The 22,502-nt window shown below is 41.9% G+C and overlaps 2 protein-coding genes across 3 annotated transcripts in view; one reads left to right on the top strand and one right to left on the bottom strand.

Annotated features, from left to right (window-relative positions):
- Positions 1 to 2,902: 2,902 nt before the first annotated feature.
- Positions 2,903 to 7,174, top strand: LOC111970489 (ADP-ribosylation factor-related protein 1). Its single transcript, XM_023997256.2, has 7 exons — positions 2,903 to 3,524; positions 3,632 to 3,719; positions 3,830 to 3,912; positions 4,052 to 4,133; positions 4,539 to 4,609; positions 5,498 to 5,598; positions 6,108 to 7,174. Exons 1-7 carry the CDS (start codon positions 3,432 to 3,434, stop codon positions 6,193 to 6,195), a joined length of 606 nt encoding a protein of 201 aa, XP_023853024.1. The 5' UTR covers positions 2,903 to 3,431; the 3' UTR covers positions 6,196 to 7,174.
- Positions 7,175 to 15,561: 8,387 nt separating this feature from the next.
- LOC111970487 (3'-5' exoribonuclease HELZ2) overlaps positions 15,562 to 22,502 on the bottom strand; it is a 49,367-nt gene continuing 42,426 nt past the window's right edge. For both annotated transcript variants that reach the window (XM_023997254.2, XM_023997255.2), the window contains exons 13-20: positions 22,350 to 22,494; positions 21,918 to 22,046; positions 19,928 to 20,120; positions 17,682 to 17,825; positions 17,111 to 17,320; positions 16,859 to 17,015; positions 16,563 to 16,730; positions 15,562 to 16,264 (exon numbers count right to left, since the gene is read on the bottom strand). In XM_023997254.2, coding sequence (XP_023853022.1) covers positions 16,149 to 16,264; positions 16,563 to 16,730; positions 16,859 to 17,015; positions 17,111 to 17,320; positions 17,682 to 17,825; positions 19,928 to 20,120; positions 21,918 to 22,046; positions 22,350 to 22,494 — 1,262 coding nt within the window. In that variant the 3' untranslated portion in view covers positions 15,562 to 16,148. The remainder of the gene's footprint in view (positions 16,265 to 16,562; positions 16,731 to 16,858; positions 17,016 to 17,110; positions 17,321 to 17,681; positions 17,826 to 19,927; positions 20,121 to 21,917; positions 22,047 to 22,349; positions 22,495 to 22,502) is intronic.

Below are 22,502 nucleotides of genomic sequence, written 5' to 3'. Positions count from 1 at the left end.
AGACTCTCAGACCATGAGAAACAAGATTCTCTGGTCTGATGAAACCAAGATTGAACTCTTTGGCCTGAATGCCAAGCGTCACATCTGGAGGAAACCTGGCACCATCCCTACGGTGAAGCATGGTGGTAACAGAATTATGTTGTGGGGATGTTTTTCAGCAGCAGGGACTGGGAGACTAATCAAGATCGAGGGAAAGATGAACGGAGCAAAGTACAGAGAGATCCTTGATGAAAACCTGCTCCAGAGTTCTCAGGACCTCAGACTGGGGTGAAGGTTCACCTTCCAACAGGACARCGACCCTAAGCACATAGCCAATTCTTTGAATGTCCTTGAGTGGCCCAGCCAGAGCCCGGACTTGAACCTAATCAAACATCTCTGGAGAGACCTGAAAATAGCTGTGCAGCAATGCTCCGCATCCAACCTGACAGAGCTTGAGAGGATCTGCAGAGAAGAATGGGAGAAACTCCACAGATACAGGTGTGCCAAGCTTGTAATGTCATACCCAAGAAGATTTGAGGCTGTAATCACTGCCATAGTTGCTTCAACAAAATACTGAGTAAAGGGTCTGAATACTTTTTCAATGGGAAAAGTGGGCCATTTTGAGCCTGTACTCTAACCCACAAATGCTGATGCTCCAGACACTCAACTAGTCTAAAGAAGGCCAGTTTTATTACTTCTTTAAACAGCACAACAGTTTTTAGCTGTGCTAACATAATTGCAAAGGGTTTTCTAATGATCCACTAGCCTTTTAAAATTATAAACTTGGATTAGCTAACACAACATGGCATTGGAACATAGGAGTGATGGTTGCTGATAATGGGCCTCTGTACGCCTATGTAGATATTCCATTAAAAATCTACACTGTATTTCTCATCACTTTKATGTTATTTTAATGGACAAAAAAATGTGCTTTTCTTTCAAGGACTTTTCTAAGTGACCCCAAACTTTTGAATGGTAGTGTATATTTTTGTTATTGTACTCAGTTAAAGTAAAATTCTAGGAGGAATCCTTAATATCACCTCATTGATAGAAGTGTGCTGAAGTAGCTTGGCTGAGTTTTTAGATGCCATCTAAGTGACTGTTTATACAGTTGTAGAAGGTAGTTGACGTTTTTTCTTGTTATTAAATATTGTGCTTCTCATAAAATTATAATAGACAAAAATATTTTATTGGCACACCCCGATAAGGGTTTAGTTAAGGGCACTGAAGGGGTCTATCAATTTAATTTACTGTTGATGTTTGCCTATCATTGATTGGTAATATTGATTTGTGATTGATTGATTGATTGATTGATTGAACTTGGAGTTTTTATTGTTTCTGTAATTTTGAATAAACCTGCTTTATTTTTCTGTCACCCTGTGCATGTCGATTTACTCTAGGTTTTTGAAATATTACTCTAGGTTTTTGAAATTTTTGCGTCTGGTTAATTAGTCTGTCGGGGGCCCGAGTGGCTGGTATAAAGGAACCTAACCTGAGACCCAACTATAGGTACTGAGTGCATTGGTAGGAGTCGTAAGGAGTGGTGTCTCTGGGCTTAAGCCAACCCAGAAGAGGGTGACCCGCTCATAGTGTGCTGAAGCGGAAGCTCTGGCCAGGACGATCCTGAGAAGGCGCCGAGTTTATAGGTTCGGGGTGAGGGAGCGTTGGCACTCGACTCCGGAGATAGCCCACTTTACTGTAAGGCCCTTGCTGTTGAGTTTGACGAACTGTCCCTAGGTGTATACTAGCTCAGTGGTAAGGCAGAGTGGCATCTATCAGATCTGTAGGTATTAATGAGGATTGATAACTGACCTGCTATTGAGTAGGCAGGGGCGAGTATAATTGTTAWTCCTGCAGAGGTGGTATTTCAGCTTTGACAATAGTCATAAAACCTAGCGATCAAACAGGGAAATCATTTTTCCACCATCCACTTTTCCCATAGAAAATTTGAGAAACACTTAAAATAAGGGTTGCGTTTCGTGTAGGCTTACCCTGGCGTGACGTTTTGATAACCATGTAAATCTCTTGGAAAATGTGACTTATTAACATATTCGGCTCTATTTACTTTCAGATTCGAAAATGCTAATTAGCATCAAAGTAGATATCATGCAAGACTACAAATCCCTGCAAGCTCCTGCACGTTCTCTCCAGCTGACACCTTTGTTAACAGGTATCAATGTCAATTTAAACCTTGCACAAGACATTTCACAGAATTGTCCATTTAAATTTAAATGTAGCTAATTTATTTATTACTAAAATTAGCTAACATTAGATAGTTAATCCAGATTCTTGCCTCGATTCGGCAGTCTTGTCCAGATTATTATGGCATTTGGGGGCTCCTGAGTGGTGCAGAAGTCTAAGGCACTGCATCTCAGTGCTAGAGGCGTCACTACAGACCCTGGTTTGATTCCAGGCTGTATCACAACCGGCTGTGATTGGGAGTCCCATAAGGCGGCGCACAATTGRCCCAGCGTCGTCCGGGTTAGGGTTTGGCCGGGGTAGGCAGTCAATGTAAATAATAATTTGTTCTTAACTGACTTGCCTAGTTAAATAAAGGTTAAATAAAAATTGGTAGTTGTTTATGATAGCCACATTAGCAGCTAATTAGCATTTCATTTTTCGGGGTCAATACAGGTCTTATTGGTCAATATTGACCAGGGTAGGCCTACATGAAACACAGCCCTTATTTTAAGTGTTTCTAAAATCCGCTACTGGAAAAATGAATTTTCTTGTTTGACTGCTAAGWKTTATGGGTATTATGACTCATAATGTGATACTTTAGCATTCCCCAAAAAAGAAAAGWGGAAWATATGTGGTAAAAACTACAAACGTGTAACTTTTTGCTGCGTACGTCCTAAAGCCACACCTATTATGGGCAATAGTGTTCAGTTGCTATTTAATTTGCCACAAGACAACAAGTCCCACAATGCATTGCTTTGTGACTTCATAAATTCAGGTGGCCACAGTGTTTACTAAAATGAGACGAGATAAAATACGATACCTCTGTCAAAGTAGATATAGCATGATGTCATGTTGTGGAGAYAGCTAGCGTGCCCATGATCTCCTTATGCGATTCGTGAGTTGCTGAAATTRTCCGCTAGCAAATATATGTTTATACTCGTCAGCGGCATTAACGTCTTGAGATATACAGCTATAAAAGTTAGCATTAGCAAGCTACTGTAGTTAGCCAACTATTTGTGCCTTGATTGGCGCATTAGTTATATTTTACTTTAGTGTTTGGTGTCAGGTCAGCTAGCTAGTATCGATTACGAACTAGTAACGTTAGCTAACTTGCSTCAAACCACAGGTAACGTTAGCTAGCTAAACAGCTAGTCAGGTAACAGTTAGCTAATTCGACTTGTTAACTCTGGCTAGCCTCACAGCTGGATCTTTCCACGATGTGAGTTGGTGTTCGCCTTGCGCATCAGCTAGTGTTTGCTTACAATCCTAAAATGTACACCTTATTATCTGGTCTGTACAAATACGTGTTCCAGAAGGACGAATACTGCATCTTGATCCTAGGACTGGACAATGCAGGAAAAACGGTTAGTCTTTTAGTTAGAAGAGCAAGTTGATATTACTGTTTCTTGTTTCTCTGTTGGAGAAAGTGCTGCTGCTTGTTTGATTAGGCATGTCTTTCCTACACACACAGACATTTCTGGAACAGACTAAGACCAAGTTCAGTAAGAACTACAAGGGAATGAATTTGTCCAAAATCACCACTACAGTTGGACTAAACAGTAAGTAGCCAACCAGCAAGACCGACATTGTTGTGTTGCATTCAATTGTAGCACATTGCTTTCCAGGAGTCCATGCCATTGTAATATGTTCTGCTCTCTCTCCTCACAAGTCGGCACAATCGATGTGGGCAAGGCTCGCCTAATGTTCTGGGACCTTGGTGGTCAAGAGGAGCTTCAGTCGCTGTGGGACAAAGTGAACACCGATATCAAATTACACACACTCAAAATAAATGATATCTAGCATGATGTAATATGCCGCATTATCTGTCAACAGAGTACAATGATTTGAGGTTGATTGCTGAAACATGGCTTTGTTAACTTTGAATTCACAGTACTATGCTGAGTCCCACGGAGTGATCTATGTGATAGACTCCACCGATGAGGAGCGCCTATCAGAATCAAAAGAGGCCTTTGGTGAGTTTTTCACTAGGTTGTCCAAGGCATTTGGTGAAGAATGTCAACAAGGCTTATGGACTTATCTTTGTCATGGGCTACAGTCCGATTCACTTCCTGAAGTGTACACTTGTTCACTCCGTATCATAGCTGTCAAAGGAATGGACTGGTGTGAGAATATGGTGGTCCTTAGGCACTGCTTACACCAATCAAGTGACTTTAAAGGGATAGTTCACTCAAACTGTCTTTTAGTATTTTGTTTTTTAGTTTACTGTTAATACAATCCTAATGCAATGACCTTTTCAAGATAGAGCACTTTCAGTACAAAGCAGAAACTCTTGAGAGGCTGTTAGCAGATCCACTCATAAGAGAAGGGTAGAGAATTGAACCTTAGCTTAGAATGACAGTTCTGTTTTCCTTTTCCAGAGAAAATGATCAGCAGTGAGGTTTTGGAAGGTGTGCCTCTCCTGGTGCTCGCCAACAAGCAGGATGTGGAGGTATACAGTCCTGTCTGGTTGTTTTTGAAATCAAATGAAATGAAGTAGCCCTGTCTAAACTGACCACGTCTTGTATAAACAAAATATGACGAGGCCTGTTGAAGAAATTGTTTTGCTCCTATGATCACAACAAAGGTGTCCTCCATCCATCATGCACACCTTGGTAGATGACAAAAAMAGTGTTTAACATACTATACGTTGCCAAGCTCAGCATAATGCATAATTTTTTTACTCTTTGAAATTCAGCCTGGTAGTTAGACGCAAGCCAGCAACAGGTGGGTTAACAGTTTGAATCCYGGGTCTGACAGGAAAAATCTGTGGGGAAGTGAGCCGGCAACCAGAGGGTTGCTGGTATCAAATCCTAGATGCCATTTGCCTGCTGTTGTGCCCTTGAGCATGGCACTTAACCCCCCACTACAACAGCTCCCCAGGCGCCCAGTATGGCAGCCCCCCGCACCTCTCCAAAAACCTGTATGTGTATGTATGCTTGTCTTTCAGAGGGGTTGGGTTAAAAGTGGAAATCCTATTTCAGCTGGACTGTGTGTCTTTCAGAGGGGTTGGGTTAAAAGTGGAAATCCTATTTCAGCTGGACTGTGTGTCTTTCAGAGGGGTTGGGTTAAAAGTGGAAATCCTATTTCAGCTGGACTGTGTGTCTTTCAGAGCGGTTGGGTTAGAAGTGGAAGTCATATTTCAGCTGGACTGTGTGTGTATTTGACCAATAAAGTGATCTTAATCTAAATCCATGTGATTAGGGTACAGATAGGTGAATTCTCTCTCTTAGAAGATCCTCTAGGATTGTATTCATTTAGGCTTATGTCTTTGTTTCTTCCCTAGAACTGCATGTCTGTGTTTCTTCCCTAGAACTGCATGTCTGTGTTTCTTCCCTAGAACTGCATGTCTGTGCCAGACATCAAAACCGCTTTCAGCGACTGCGCTCCAAAGATTGGGAAAAGAGATTGCCTGGTGCAGCCCTGCACAGCCCTAACCGGGTAAGAACAGAGTCCGCATTACTCTGTTGTATATCGGGTCTGATTTGAGAACTCCATTAGGTGTGTGTCCGTAGGGGCGGTTAAGTTACTTTCTGAATGTAATCCGTYAGTTACAAGTCCAAAATTGTAATGTAATTTTGGATTACCCAAACTCCGTAACATCATTGTATTACTTTGAGTTACGTATTACTTTCCCCTTAAGAGGCATTAAGAAGAAGACAAAAAGCATCCCCGCAAACATCCTTTCAGATTTTAAAAGTACTCCAAGAAGTACCGTAATCATCTAGTTTTTCATATCTGTAATCTGATTACAATATTTTWGCTGGTAACGTAACTGATTAATTCGTTTTTTTAAATAATCAGATTATATGTAATCGGTTTCTGTCTCTCTCTGTCTCTCTGTGCACAAATTAAATGTATATCATCATTGCTCAAAGAACAGCTGTACTCTTTGCTGATAATKAATTATTTCTCAGATGGGGTTAATGAATGCATTAATTCTCTCTTAGGCAGGGGGTTAACGAAGGCATTGAGTGGATGGTGAAGTGCGTCATCAGAAACATTCACCGGACACCGAGACAGAAGGACATCACATAGAACAAGCCATGACCTTCCCAACTCCAGAGCTCCCACAACCAGGAGGTATTCATTAGGCACCAAATGGTAGAAAACAGACTGAAACAGGGAGGGACTATATGGACTTACTGTCTAATATGAACGGTTTTCGATTGAAATACAACCTTAATGAATACGAACGACCCAGGTGTCCCTTTTACTACAATGTGGCTTCCAGAAACCGTGATGAACTCTACCCAAGCCCTGGCTCCCTGTCCTCTTATTTGGGTGCTCTGAACTYGTTTAGTTTTCAGATGCAGCTTAGCGTCAGGGGGATACAATTGGGGATACAATTGATTATTGTGTATTATTTGGATATGTACCTTGAGGTGTAAAGCTTTTGAAGGCTTTTTCCTTTTGGCCTCAGCTAATGTGTGTCTTTCTGACCAAACTATTATAGCGTCATCATGTCGTTAAAGTTTCTCCCTGGCTCTCAGTACCTCCCTTCGGTAATATAATTCCAGGACCTCTATTCAYAAAGCATCTCTGAATAGGAGTACTGATCTAGGATCAGTTTAGCCTTTTAGATCATAAAGAATCAGATTTATATGGATTWTATTACTCTCAACCCAATTAGGTTTAGTAGTCTATCATTTAACGGTCAAGAGGATGAAACATGACAACTTTATGATTCATATTATGCAAAGACACTACATGTAATGGAATTGTACATTGTAACAGAGGGTCAACGATATATTCATAGACGGGAAATACTAGTTTTAGAGTTCGAAATGCCGTGTGGTGTTTGTGTATGGTTGAGTACCAAATGGCACCGCATAGGGCTCTGGTCAATAGTAGTGCACTGTATAGGGAATAGGATGCCATTTGGGACACGCCCTCTCTTTTCACTCTGTCAGTCTAACCTGGTGACATATGTAAAGTAACGACGATGATCAGGCTGAAAACGTATTTTAATTACAGTATGAGGAAGATTATGTAATAAACATTTCAGAACAGTTAACTGTAGTTTGACTTTAGTTCTTAGATTTCTGTTGATGTGATGAATACATGTATAGAATGTCAGCATTTTTCTTTTTTTAAGGAGATCGGAAATTCCGGTTCCTTTTTTTTATGATATTTTTTCTGAGACAGACCACTAGGAAGGTAGAGTGGGATACACATGAAGAGGGGAAAACCGACATGATGGGATTCAAACCCTCGTCACCAGGGTAATGGTAATACTTTATCAGTTGAAGTTAGTTGATTTTTTAAAATCAAAATGTTCTTACTCACCTGCATGTAATACCCACTGGAAAATGTATTAAGTTATTACGTTATCGAGAAAAAGTTATTACGTTCAAGTTCAACATGTTTATTATGCTATCTGGTGATGTATTACGTAAAATAAGATAACGTATTCCATCACGGCAAGTTATGCCGTGTTACTGCGTTATCCGTTGTTCCAGGGTGTAAACTTGTTTGAATACATTTGACCACCAATCTCTTATTATAGACCTTACTTATACAAATGCTTCCATTCCTAAATATTGGACTGAGTCAGGGAGTGGTGGTCTCCCATCGCTTTATTCAAACATATTGATTCCACTTCACAAGGTCCCTGGATCTATCTATTTGACTTAGTGCCTTCAGAAAATGTTCATACTCCTTGACTTATACCACATTTTGTTGAGTTCAACATGGATTAAATGTGTTTTTTCTCATTCATCTTTTATTAATTTAACCTTTATTTAACTAGGCAAGTCGGTTAAGAACAAATTCTTATTTACAATGACGGATCTACACACCTGACGGATCTACACACCATGATGACAAAGTGAAAACATGTTTTTAGAAATGTTGGCAAATTGATTGAAAATGAAATACAGAAATATCTCTTTYAATGTACATAAGTATTCACACCCGAGTCAACAATGTTAATCACATTTGGCAGCGATTACAGCTGTGAGTCTTTCTGGGTAAGTCTCTAAGAGCTTTGTACACCTGGATTGTGCAATATTTGCCCATATATTATTTTCAAAATTCTTCAAGCTGTCAAATTGGTTGTTGATCGTGGCTAGAAAACCATTTTCAAAATCAAATAGCAAAATGATCCTTGGTTTAAAACAATTCCATATAGCTTAGTAGAACATAATTTTCACTATTCTATAGTTAATGCTTGAAGGTACACTGTGTTTATACTTTGATGCAGGTTGGACTGAATCAAAACGCAAGTGATTCAGATGTATTTGCAGTATACCTTCATTCACCATCATATAGGATAAATAGTCATATTGACTTRAAGGATCACTCAGTAATTGCTACATACATTTTTTGACTTATAAATGAATATGTACCTATTCATTCTTGAAGAATATAACTTATAAATGCCTCCATGAGCTTAGTTTAACTATCATACCCCATCAGATCCCAAATTATAAACTTGATGTACTCCAAACCATTGCTAGCGGTCATCAGCTAACCTTTAGCTCAGAAAGCTCTCGCGAGTTCGAWCAACGTGACTCAAACTAGAGCATAACGGACCTATTTCTCTGCATATCCCCGGATTCCTACCGCAAACTCTGAACATTTTCAKCWGGATCTTCGCAACTAGCTAACCGCAATCCCGGGTGACCACTCCTGGCTAGCGTTTCCATCCCGGAGAAAGCACCAATTAGCCTGAAGCTAGCCCGGCCAGGGCTCCTGTGCTACCACCGAAGCCCACTCCTGGGCTACAATATCCGGACCCCTTCTACTGCCGGTATGGGGCATGGAACCCCGCTGATCCTCTATGACTGGAATACYGACATAATCTGCCCGAGGATTCCGTCAGGCGCGACGCCCGCTGAAGGCCCATTCTGCTAACCTGCTAGGCCTGCTAGCTACCTAGAGCTACTTGGAACCCTACTAACTCCACGACTGGTCTATCGACGTCACCGCACAAAGAGGCAAAAACAGACTTACCCCCATCGCGATGTCCCCCAAAGGCTAACTTACTAGCCCCGGTCTACTAACTGCTAGCTTGCCTGCCCCGGTCTGCTAACTGCTAGCTTGTTTAGCCCCGGACTACTAACTGTTAGCGTGTTAGCATCGGCCTGCTAACTGTCTGAATCGCCGTGTYCCCAGTCAGCCCAACCACTCACTGGACCCATATGTTCACTTGGCTACGCATGCCTCTYTCTAATATCAATATGCCTYRTCCATTACTGTCCTGGTTAGTGATTACWGTCTTATTTCACTGTAGAGCCTCTAGCCCTGCTCAATATGCCTTAACCAACCATGTTGTTCCACCTCCTACATATGCGATGACATCACCTGGTTTAAACGTTTAAACGGCCAGTTCGTATAGCATTTAGCCGTACCCTTATCCTACTTCTCCTCTGTTCCTCTAGTGATGTAGAGGTTAATCCAGGTCCTGCAGTGCCTAGCTCCACTCCCCAGGTGCTCTCATTTGTTGACTTCTGTAACCGTAAAAGCCTTGGTTTCATGCTTGTTAACATTAGAAGTCTACTCCCTAAGTTTGTTTTACTCACTGCTTTAGCACACTCTGCCAACCCGGATGTCTTAGTCGTGTCAGAATCCTGGCTTAGGAAAACCACCAAAAACCTTAATCTCCATCGCTAACTACAACATTTTCCGCCAAGATAGAACTGCCAAAGGGGGTGGTGTTGCAAAGATAGCATACAGAGTTCTGTCTTACTATCCAAGTCTGTACCCAAAAAATTTGAGCTTCTACTTCTAAAAATTCACCTTTCCAAAAACAAGTCTCTCACTATTGCCACTTGCTATAGACCTCCCTCTGCCCCCAGCTGTGCCCTCGATATCATATGTGAATTGATTGCCCCCATCTATCTTCTGAGCTCGTGCTACTAGGTGACCTAAACTGGGACATGCTTAACACCCCGGCCATCCTACAATCCAAGCTTGATGCCCTCAATCTCACACAAATCATCAATGAACCTACCAGGTACAACTCCAAATCCGTAAACACGGGCACCCTCATAGATGTTATCCTAACTAACTCGCCCTCCAAATACACCTCTGCTGTTTTCAATCAAGATCTCAGCGATCACTGCCTCATTGCCTGCATCCGTAATGGGTCTGCGACCAAACGACCACCCCTCATCACTGTCAAACGCTCCCTAAAACACTTCTGCGAGCAGGCCTTTCTAAATGACCTGGCCGGRGTATCCTGGAATGATATTGACCTCATCCCGTCAGTAGATGATGCCTGGCTATTCTTTAAAAGTGCCTTCCTCACCATCTTAAATAAGCATGCCCCATTCCAAAAATGTAGAACTATGAATAGATATAGTCCATTGTTCACTCCAAACCTGTCTGCCCTTGACCAGCACAAAAACATCCTGTGGCGTTCTGCATTAGCATCGAATAGCCCCCGTGATATGCAACTTTTCAGGGAAGTTAGGAACAAATATACACAGGCAGTTAGGAAAGCTAAGGCTAGCTTTTTCAAACAGAAATTTGCATCCTGTAGTACTAACTCCAAAAAGTTCTGGGACACTGTAAAGTCCATGGAGAATAAGAGCACCTCCTCCCAGCTGCCCACTGCCCTGAGGCTAGGAAACACTGTTACCACCGATAAATCCACTATAATTGAGAATTTCAATAAGCATTTCTCTACGTCTGGCCATGCTTTCCACCTGGCTACCCCTACCCCGGTCAACTGCCCGGCACCCTCCACAGCAACCCGCCAAAGCCCCCACCATTTCTCCTTTACCCAAATCCAGATAGCTGATGTTCTGAAAGAGCTGCAAAATCTGGACCCCTACAAATCAGCCGGGCTAGACAWTCTGGACCCTCTCTTTCTAAAATGATCTGCCGAAATTGTTGCAACCCCCATTACTAGCCCGTTCAACCTCTCTTTCGTATTGTCTGAGATTCCCAAAGATCTTCAATGGGGGTGACACTCTAGACCCAAACTGCTACAGACCTATATCTATCCTACCCTGTCTTTCTAAGGTCTTCGAAACCCAAGTTAACAAACAGATTACCGACCATTTCGAATCCCACCCTACCTTCTCCGCTATGCAATCTGGTTTCAGAGCTGGTCATGGGTGCAACTCAGCCACGCTCAAGGTCCTACACGACATCATAACCGCCATCGATARGAGACATTACTGGGCAGCCGTATTCATCAACCTGGCCAAGGCTTTCGACTCTGTCAATCACCACATTCTTATTGGCAGACTCGACAGCCTTGGTTTCTCAAATGATTGCCTCGCCTGGTTTACCAACTACACTGCTCAAAAAAATAAAGGGAACACTTAAACAACACAATGTAACTCCAAGTCAATCACACTTCTGTGAAATCAAACTGTCCACTTAGGAAGAAACACTGATTGACAATAAATTTCACATGCTGTTGTGCAAATGGAATAGACAAAAGKTGGAAATTATAGGCAATTAGCAAGACACCCCCAATAAAGGAGTGRTTCTGCAGGTGGTGACCACAGACCACTTCTCAGTTCCTATGCTTCCTGGCTGATGTTTTGGTCACTTTTGAATGYTGGCGGTGCTYTCACTCTAGTGGTAGCATGAGACGGAGTCTACAACCCACACAAGTGGCTCAGGTAGTGCAGCTCATCCAGGATGGCACATCAATGCGAGCTGTGGCAAGAAGGTTTGCTGTGTCTGTCAGCGTAGTGTCCAGAGCATGGAGGCGCTACCAGGAGACAGGCCAGTACATCAGGAGACGTGGAGGAGGCCGTAGGAGGGCAACAACCCAGCAGCAGGACCGCTACCTCCGCCTTTGTGCAAGGAGGAGCACTGCCAGAGCCCTGCAAAATGACCTCCAGCAGGCCACAAATGTGCATGTGTCAGCATATGGTCTCACAAGGGCTCTGARGATCTCATCTCGGTACCTAATGGCAGTCAGGCTACCTCTGGCGAGCACATGGAGGGCTGTGCGGCCCCACAAAGAAATGCCACCCCACACCATGACTGACCCACCGCCAAACTGGTCATGCTGGAGGATGTTGCAGGCAGCAGAACGTTCTCCACGGCGTCTCCAGACTCTGTCACGTCTGTCACATGTGCTCATGTGCTCAGTGTGAACCTGCTTTCATCTGTGAAGAGCACAGGGCGCCAGTGGCGAATTTGCCAATCTTGGTGTTCTCTGGCAAATGCCAAACGTCCTGCACGGTGTTGGGCTGTAAGCACAACCCCCACCTGTGGACGTCGGGCCCTCATACGCTCTTGCACTCACCTTATGTAGACTTTTTGTAGACTTTTTGTTTTCTTTGTTCTGCTGTATTATTGACTGTATGTTTTGTTTATTCCATGTGTAACTGTGTTGTTGTATGTGTCGAATTGCTATGCTTTATCTTGGCCAGGTCGCAGTTGCAAATGAGAACTTGTTCTCAACTAGCCTACCTGGTTAAATGAATGTAATAGTAATTACATTTCTAAAGCCTCAGCCCTCAACCTTTACAGAAACAATGGCGGGGAGGTCATCTTCCAGCAAGATAATAACCCCAAGAACTAATCCACAAAAATGGTTAATTGACCACAAAATCAACATTTTGCAATGGCCATCTCAGTCTCCTAACTTGAACCCCATTGAAAACCTGTGGTTTGAATTGAAGATGGCAGTCCATATGAGCAGACAGGATATCAAGGATCTGGAAATATTCTGTATAGAGGAATGGTCTAAGAACTCTCCCAACCTCATAAAAGATTTTTAGAAAAAGGCTCAGTGGGCCTCCCGAGTGGTGCAGCGGTCTCAGGCACTGCATTGCAGTTCTAGCTGCGTCACTACAGACCCTGGTTTGTTCCCAGGCTGTGTGGCAGCCATCCCGACTGGGAGACCCATGAGGTGGCGCACATTTGGCCCAGCGTCGTCCGAGTTAGGGGAGGGTTTGGCCGGCCGGGTTGTCATTGTCCCATAGCGCTCTAGCGACTCCTGTGGCGGGCCGGGCGCAATGCACGCTGACACGGTCGCCAGGTGTATGGTGTTTCCTCCGACACATTGGTGTGGCTGGCTTCGGGGTTAAGCGAGCATTGTGTCAAGAAGCAGTGCAGCTTGGCGGGGTCGTGTTTCGGAGGACACACGGCTGTCGACCTTCACCTCTCCCGAGTCCATACGGGAGTTGCAGCGATGCGACAAGACTGTAACTACCAATTGGGGAGAAAATGGATTAAAAAAAGAGAAGGCTCAGCGTCGTTATCTTYGTAAGGGGAGGGTGCTAGACAAGTATTGAAATCAGGGGTGCCAATAATTTTGACACCTATCCTTTTGAGATTTGGTTTTATTACTTATTAAACAAAATATCTTTCTCTGAGTAATTGTATTAGTTTAAAATAATATAATTTCCCAATTTTATTCTTGTATACAATAGCTCAGTATTTGTATTGTTTAAAATAAATAGTATTTTATGCTCATCTTTATCAAGGGTGCCAATAATTCTGAACCTGAATGTACGTCAGAGGGGATAGAACGTGTTTTGACAGGAAATGCCATGTCAGTTGTGTAGCTGTAAAATCAGATGATCTGACCAAATGACTTCCAGAGAAATGAAACAAGGACAGGAAAGAATTGAAATGAAAAACCTGAGCAGTGGGCAATATTATTTATCACGCATGATATTATAAATACCTCCTGTGACTCGTAATAAGACGAAGCAATTAKCCTACTAAAATGTTTATCTGACTGCATAAAGATCATTAAAATATACATGCCAGCATTCGGCAATAAGTTGATGTTGACTAACAAGAATTGGTCTGATAATTGTCTATATTAAAGGCAGATATTTAATTAACATTACAAAGCATACTTCTAGGCATATAGATCCTAAGGTTAACTGAGAAGACAAAGCATGAACAAAGAAACATTTAAAAAGGCCAGAGGCCTAGGAACCTTCCTCCATGGACTGGATAGAGGATAAGAGAGAGAACAAAGGCAATTTAATTCCATTTATAACATCTGAATGTGTAACCTTTCAACCCAAAACCAACCACCATTAACCAATCAAAACGATACCAAGTTTTTTGTAACCTAAACACACCCAGGCCCAATCTCCACAGGGTGTCACATCATTTAAAGGCTTGTGTGGGGGATGAAACCAATGTAAATAAGACAGAATTCCTGAGAGGACCATAAAACCTTTTTGCATATAGTAATTGAGTTCACCCTATACAGATACAAGTAACCACAGAGATCATAAATACATAGAATCCTACATGGATACTATAGTATTATTCTATCACAGTCAATATTCAGTGGTCTGGATACTGTAACAGGGATATACATTTTGGCCCCTCAGAGGGCGAAAGGCTGACTAGTCCTTTGTTCTTTGACCATTTGCCATGCAGCTCCAGGTGTCAGAGAGCACATCAATTAGTGCCGAGTATACACCTGTAACAGCCATCTGTTTTACAATATGCTAAAGCATGTACACACATTAAAGGTTACTTGTTTTATTGGACCTTAAAATAAGTTCAGATGCCAGAAGGAATTTGACCAGAAGAGGCTGGTGGGAGGAGCTATAGGAGGACAGGCTCAGTGTAATGGCTGGAATGGAATAAATGAAACGTTATCAAACACAAACATATGGAAACCACGTTTGACTCCGTTCCACCAATTCCATTCCAGACATTACAATGAGCCCGTCCTCCTATACCTCCCCCCACCAGCCTCCTCTGGTATATACGTATTCATGTTATTGTATGCTTATGTTCCGACTGGGTTGATGAAGTTGTACTGAATTGAAGGCACAACCTATTTTAGTTCCCGTAGGAATAGTCATCAGAACCCCACATTTATGTCAAATTAATATAAGCACCATTTTAATGTCATACTCCTTTGTCACTCATGGATGCAGCAGCAGACACACAATCATGAATAAAGTACATGTGAAGCAGGAAGTGGTGTTTCAAAGCCACTAGAGGACATCCTCCCTCTGGTCCAATTGGATTCCATTTCATCCATCCAGTGATGAGATGCCAGAACATGATCAGTCAAGCCTTACTCACTAGTCATTATTAATCAGTAGTGGGCCAATTCTCAGTGTGCTGGCCAAGGTCCAATCAGACTAATACAATGCATACAATCATAATCTTCCCTCTAGCATACTATTTGTATATGACTGGTTACATTTGCATAAATGTGTGTGGGGATTACTCAGATGACTATATATTAGTCTGTCAGTCAGTGATACTTTGATATGGATATAATAAATGTATATAAGGATAGTTTTAGACATGACAAACAATATTCAGGTGAAGTCCTGTGAACAGAAAAAAAACTGCTTTATCACAAAAAGAACAAAGCCATTTTTTATGATCAGCTATTACTTTATTAAATGATTTAGATCAAAATGAATCCAATCTTTACCATACTACATCTAATATAATCTATATCTAGTATACACACTGGAATACACCTACAGCAGCCAGACTAGGATTAACTAATGCATAGTCCTTTTACTATGAAACATATTTTATAGCATAACATTTCAGTCAGATTTAAGCTTCATTTGGGAAAATACGATAATTTATAAATGGAATGTGATACCTTGAAAAATTTGACCAAAAAGATCTGCCGTATAAAACAGTGTAGAAGAACACWGTTGAAATGAAATTGTAAAATACAAATAGTAAGAGAATACAGCCGTACAAATGTACACTATCTAGTACAGTTGATTTAAAGATCACAGTATTTGATTCAACAAAAATATAAAACATTTCTCAAAAATATAATTTGAACTTCACTGTAAATAATTGTGCAGAATAACATCTCACAGTTTAAACACACATAAACCAGACACTAAGAGCATAGGTAGTAATTAAAAAAGGAGACCATTGAATAAAATTGAAAGGTCACATTAAAAATGACAGTGAGTGCAGTATTTAACTCATTTGACTCAACATTGAAACTAAAGCAACATCATAAATGTATCCTGAAAAAGTGTTTTTTACTGTTCATTGTGCACCGATCCGGTGCCGAGACCACGTCGCTCAATGTAGACAGTGCTTACACGCTATTTTGCTACTTTGCGCACAGAGATCTTTTTAGCTTCTGTGACAAAGTTCCTTGCCGTATAATGTTTGAGGAGTTGTCTCCAAGCGCCACTGCGGCTCAACAACTCCTGGTTACCTTTGAGAAAGGAAGAAAATAAATGAGTACAATGACACTGTAGTGTCAGTGTTTCCCAACCCTGGTCCTCCAGTACCCCCAATAGTACTCATCTTTATTGTAACCATGGACACCTGATTCAACTTGTCAACTAATCATCAAGCCCTCAATGAGTTGAATGAGGTGTGTTTGTCCAGGGCTACAATGAAAAGGTGTTCTGTTGGGGGTACTGGAGGACCAGGGTTGGGAAACATTGGTTTAGATCATACTCGTTCCAGTGATCTTTAACATTTATCCCTTGAGGAAACATATYTCTCACCGATAATGCACAGTCCCTCTTTGGCCCTGGTAATGCCCACGTTTATCTGGTTGGGGTCACGAACAAAGCCCACATGTTTGGACAGCCAGGCCCAGTCCGGCTCTGTCTCGATCTCCTTGCTGGGTAAGGAGCGCACAGTGGACAGGATGACATAGCTCCATTCACTTCCTGCATGGGAGACGAAGCAGCGTTTGTTATACCCAGGGCTAACCTAAACCAGTTCAAAAGGACAGCGGGGGACAACCATTGAATCACAATCAAGATGGAACTGAAGGGAAAGTAAAAGAGTAAAACACCTTGACTTTTTGTGATGGTGGTGACCGTGATTTCGTCCAGTTGTATTTTTCTCAGTTCTTTCTTAATTTCGGCCACCTGGGCATTGTAGGGAGATAGGATCGCCATACTCTGTTGTTTTATTTTGGAATCTGTCACCAGCTGCTTGGCGAGCCGAACCTGTAATAAACAAAAAGTTGATTTTGGAAACTCAGTGTACCAGTGGCGTGGAAAGATTTGAKTGTTGGAGTTGAGAAAACCAAGAGGTTCCTTACCACTACGTCTCTCTCCTCCAAATTCGCTTTGGAGTTTTCATTTCCTTTTCCTGTGCTCACAACCAGGCTGACCTCTTCTCCACTGATGTTGCCGAAAACAATGTGCGTCTGCCTGCTGTCAGCCAGAAGGACACTATTTGGGCGATCCACRTCAGTCTTCAGTTTTCCTTCATAATACTCCTCTGATGGGAACTTGCATATATCTTCATGCTACAAAAAGATAGAAGTATTTGTATTTTCTCATTGGATATCAATCCATCTCTATCCGTATCTATATAGTCAAAGGCACCGTAGCATTTTACCTTTGATCAACAATCATGAGATTTTSTGATGTGAATTAAGGGTACCATTTTGAATGAATTCATGAAAGACTAAATATAACCCCCCTCTTAAATCAAATCACATTTTATTGGTCACATACACAAATTTTGTTATTGTGGGTGTAACGAAATGCTTGTGTTCCTAGCTCCAATAGTGCAGTAGTATCTAACAATTCACCACAATACACAAATCTAAAAGTAAAAGAATGTAATTAACAAATATGTAAATATAAATATGAAGACGATATTACCATTCTGTACTGGGTATCAAGCATCACTGTCTGGGACCGGCGTTCAAAGTAGCGCTCAAACAGAGACTTTGACATCCCCAACTTCCTCACAAGTTCATTCTTGATGATGGGACGTAGTTGTTTGTGGTCACCGAGCAACACAATCTTGGAAGTGGAAAGAGGTTATGTCGCCATCAATCTTCATGACTTGCAAAAACGATGATGACTTACAATTGGCCTTGGCATGCAGTTGATAAGACAGGGTTGCTGTTAAGGCTTAGTTTAAAATAAGATCTACTTTATTAGTCCATATGAGATGGAATTTTGTCTTCTGCCTTTTTTCAACCGATCCGATATACATACAGTATACACTGAGAGTACTAAACATTAAGAACACCTTCCTAATATTGAGTTGCACCCCACCTTTGCCCTTAGAACAGCCTCAATTTATCGGGGCAAGGACTCTACAAGGTGTCAAAAGTGTTCCACAGAGATGCTGGCCCATGTTTACTCCAGTGCTTCCCACAGTTGTGTCAAATTGGCTGGATGTCCTTTGGGTGATGGACCATTCTTGATACACACGGAAATCTGTTAAGCGTGAAAAAAACCCAAAGCGTTGCAGTTCTTGACTCAAACCGGTGCGCCTGGCACCTACTACCATACCCGTTCAAAGGCACTTCAATATTTTGTCTTACCCATTCACCCTCTGAATGGCACACATACACAATCCATGTCTCAATTGTCTCGAGGCTTAAAAATCCTTCTTTAACTTGTCTCCTCACCTTCATCTACACTGATTGAAGTGGATTTAACAGGTGACATCAATAAGGGATCATGGCTTTCACCTGGACTCACCTGGTCAGCCTTTGTCATGGAATGAGCAGGTATTCTTAATGTTTTGTCCACTCAGTTTACACACACACACACACACACACACACACATTAGGTTTGATAAGCTGGAGCAGAGAGCAGCTGCAGTGCAGTGCCCAGTGAGCAGATAAGGGGGTTAAATTCCTTGCTCAAGGGAACATAGGGAGTAGGTAGCACCTGAGAAATTGATGCCAGCAACCCTCCAGTTGGGTTTCCACTAGAATCTATAGCCACAGTCAAAATGTGCTTTTTGGTCTTTATTTAAGGTTAGGCATAAGGTTAGCAGTGTGATTCTATAACAATGCACTGTTTCCATGTCCAAAATCAAGGGTTAGACTACATGCAAAAAATCTACATTTTTTACCAAACATTTTCACACAAATTAAGATCTTACTGAGGAGCTCCACTGAGGTGAACATTGTATGGCCCAAACCTAAACAGTTGCTGCTGGATTGAACACCGATGGAAGACAAAGTCATTCTACTACATAATGAACAAGCAGCATCACAAACATAGGCCTATAAATGTTTTACCTTTGTTTTAAACATGTACACACCAAAAGGTAACTAAATATKTATGTTATATATTTAAGCAATTGGCCATATACCAAAAACCCCAGAGGTGTCTTATTGCTATTATAAACAGGTTACCAATGATATTAGAACAGTAAACAAGTAGTTTTGTGTCATACCTGTGGTACACTATATATACACAAAAGTATGTGGAAACCCTTTCAAATGAGTGGATTAGGCTATTTCAGCCACACAACAGGTGTATAAAATCGAGCACACTGCCATGCAATCTCCATAGACAAACATTGGCAGTAGAATGGCCTTACTGAAGAACTCAGTGACTTTCAATGTGGCAACGTCACAGGATTCCACCTTTCCAACAAGTCAGTTCATAAAATGTTTGCCATGCTAGAGCTGCCCCGGTCAACTGTAAGTGCTCTTATTGTGAAGTGGAACCGTCTAGAAGCAACAACGGCTCAGCTGTGAAGTGGTAGGCCACAAGCTCACAGAATGGTCTGGGGTTGTTGTTCATGGTTTGGGCTAGGCCCCTTAGTTCCAGACTGGAGGCTTTTATAGCAGCAAAGGGGGGACCAACTTATTAATGCCCATGGTTTTGWAATGAGATGTTTGACGAGCAGGTGTCCACATACTTTTGGTCATGTAGTGTATATTGTCTCTTATAAACTGGGTGGTTCGAGACCTGAATGCTGATTGGCTGAAAGCTGTATACCAAGGSTAAGACAAAGCATAGATTTTTACTGTTCTAATTACGTTGGTAACCAGTTTATAATAGCAACAAGGCACCTCGGAGGTTTGTGCTATACGGCCATATACCACACCTCCTCGGGCCTTATTGCTGAATTATATTACCTTATATTAACTTACCTTTTCTGGTTTGTTGCTGACCAATGGGATGAGGGCCTGAGGTTCCGTTGCCATAGCACATTCATCAATAAGAATCTGGCGTGCACTGACTGTTTTAATCAGGTTAGGGGTGGAGGCTGCTGTGCAGGTGCACAGAATGACATCGTGTCTCTGCAGCTCATACACACGAGCTTTATTCAGAAGCTTTTTGTACCTAGAAGAAAAACAAAAAAACAATGTATATACAGCGCATTCGTAAAGTATTCAGACTTCTTTACTTTTTTCACACTTTGTTACGTTACAGCCTTATTCTAAAATGTATTCAATTGTTTTTTCCCCCTCATCAATCTACACACAACACCCCATAATGACGAAGCAAAAACAGTTTTTAGAAAATCTTGCTAATTTATAAAAGTCGGAAATATCACGTTTACATAAGAATTCAGACCCTTTACTCGGTACTTAGTTGAAGCACCTTTGGCAGTGATTACAGCCTAGAGTATTCTTGTGTATGACGGTACAAGCTTGGCACACCTGTATTTGGCGAGTTTCTCCCATTCTTCTCTGCAGATCCTCTCAAGCTCTGTCAGGTTGGATGGGGGAGCGTTACTGCACAGCTATTTTCAGGTCTCTCCAGAGATGTTTGATTAGGTTCAAGTCCGGGCTCTAGTTGGGCCACTCAAGGATATTCAGAGACTTATCCCGAAACCACTCCTGCGTTGTCTTGGCTGTGTGCTTAGGGTTGTTGTCATGTTGGAAGGTGAACCTTCGCCCCAGTCAGGTGCTGAGCGCTCTGGAGCAGGTTTTCATCAAGGATCTCTTTGTACTTTGCTCCGTTCATCTTTCCCTCGATCTTGACTAGTCTCCCAGTCCGTCACTGAAAAACATCCCCACAGCAGAATGTTCCACCACCGTGCTTCATTGTAGGGATGGTGCCAGGTTTCCTCCAGATGTGACGCTGGGCATTCAGGCCAAAGAGTTCAATCTAGTTTTCATCAGACCAGAGAATGTTGTTTCTCATGGTGTGAGAGTCTTTAGGTGCCTTTCAGCAAACTCCAAGCGGGCTGTCATGTGCCTTTTACTGAGGAGTGGCTTCCGCCTTGCCACTCTACCATAAAGGCCTGATTAGTGGAGTTCTGCAGAGATGGTTGTCCTGGAAGGTTCTCCCATCCCGACAGAGGAACTCTGGAGCTCTGTCAGAGTGACCATCGGGATCTTGTTCACATCCCTGACCAAGGCCCTTCTTCCCCGATTCCTCAGTTTGGCAGGGGACCAGCTCTAGGAAGAGATTTGGTGATTCCAAACTTCTTCCRTTTAAGAATGGAGGCCACTGTGTTCTTGGGGACCTCCAATGCTGCAGAAATGTTTTGGTACGCTTCCCCAGATCTGTGCCTCGACACAATCCTGTCTTAGATCTCTACGGACAATTCCTTCGACCTCATCGTTTTGTTTTTGCTCTGACATGCACTGTCAACTGTGGGACCTTATTTAGACTGCTGTGTGCCTTACCAAATCATGTCCAATCAATTGAATTTACCACAGGTGGGCTCCAATCAAGTTGTAAAAACATCTCAAGGATAATCATGGAAACAGGATAAATGGAAACAGGATGCACCTGAGCTCAATTTCAAGTTTCATAACAAAAGGTCTGAATAAAAATAAACGGTTTTCACTTTTTCATTATGGGGTATTGTGTGTAGATTGATGAGGGGAAAAAACAATTAACATTTTTTCCCCGAATAAGGCTGTAACGTATCAAAATGTGGAAAAAGTCAAGGGTTCTGAATACTTTCAGAATACACTGACTAATTTATTAGACTAATTCTATCAGGTTTCAAAGAAAATGTAAGTCGCTCTGGATAAGAGCGTCTGCTAAATGACTTAAATGTAAATGTAAATGTACTGTATATTACAAGGGAATACTGTAATACATATTACCAATTCTATCAGATGTAGGTTATAAGAATGTACTGTATATTACGAGGGAATACTGTAATACATCTTTACTCACTCCTCAACTTCTTCGTCTGTCAGCTCCTCTCCCCCCTCTCTGGCTAGGTTTATTCTGCGGTCAAACTCTTTWATTTCCCCGGAATGCGGATTTTCTTTTTCCCGTATGCGATGATGCAAGGTAATAGCTCTGAAAATGGTACATAGTGTGAGATCCAAATTCATTAACAATTGCAGGAAACATTTGACAAAMAAACATGCTGACACCGGTCAGACAAATGATGAAGCCAGCACTACGACCAGGTTATCAGACAAGTGAGATGGTTTCCCTGAAAAAGTGGCCAAAAAAACATATTTTTTCCCCCATAAAAAACATGTAAACAATTTCTATTTTTTTCAGTTGAGTCGATATTGGAAAATGACCTGAAACAACTAAAAAGCTGAATAACTTTTTTCAGTGCACAACTGCAGAGTGATTTCATGTGTTTTATACCTGAGATTTGGCTTGGACCGCTCTTGGCGAAGTGACCTGGGAGACAGCTGAAGGATACTGCCTGGGTATGGGTACTCAAGCATCTCCATTTGTCGGCTGTACAACCTGAGGGGCTTCAGCTTGTCTCCAAACCTCAACAGGTACTCTACAGAA

The sequence above is a fragment of the Salvelinus sp. IW2-2015 genome, linkage group LG11 (assembly GCF_002910315.2).
Source record: "Salvelinus sp. IW2-2015 linkage group LG11, ASM291031v2, whole genome shotgun sequence".
NCBI lineage: Eukaryota > Metazoa > Chordata > Actinopteri > Salmoniformes > Salmonidae > Salvelinus > Salvelinus sp. IW2-2015.
The sequence above is the reverse complement of the archived record's forward strand: the minus strand, read 5'-3'. Positions and strand labels throughout refer to the sequence as shown.

Bases quoted from the DNA above. Each gene is read 5' to 3' on its own strand.
- LOC111970489 (XM_023997256.2), top strand. From the start codon at position 3,432: ATGTACACCTTATTATCTGGTCTGTACAAATACGTGTTCCAGAAGGAC. The intron at 4,610-5,497 runs GTATACAGTCCT...TTTCTTCCCTAG, and splicing joins CCAACAAGCAGGATGTGGAG to AACTGCATGTCTGTGCCAGA. The intron at 5,599-6,107 runs GTAAGAACAGAG...ATTCTCTCTTAG, and splicing joins CCCTGCACAGCCCTAACCGG to GCAGGGGGTTAACGAAGGCA.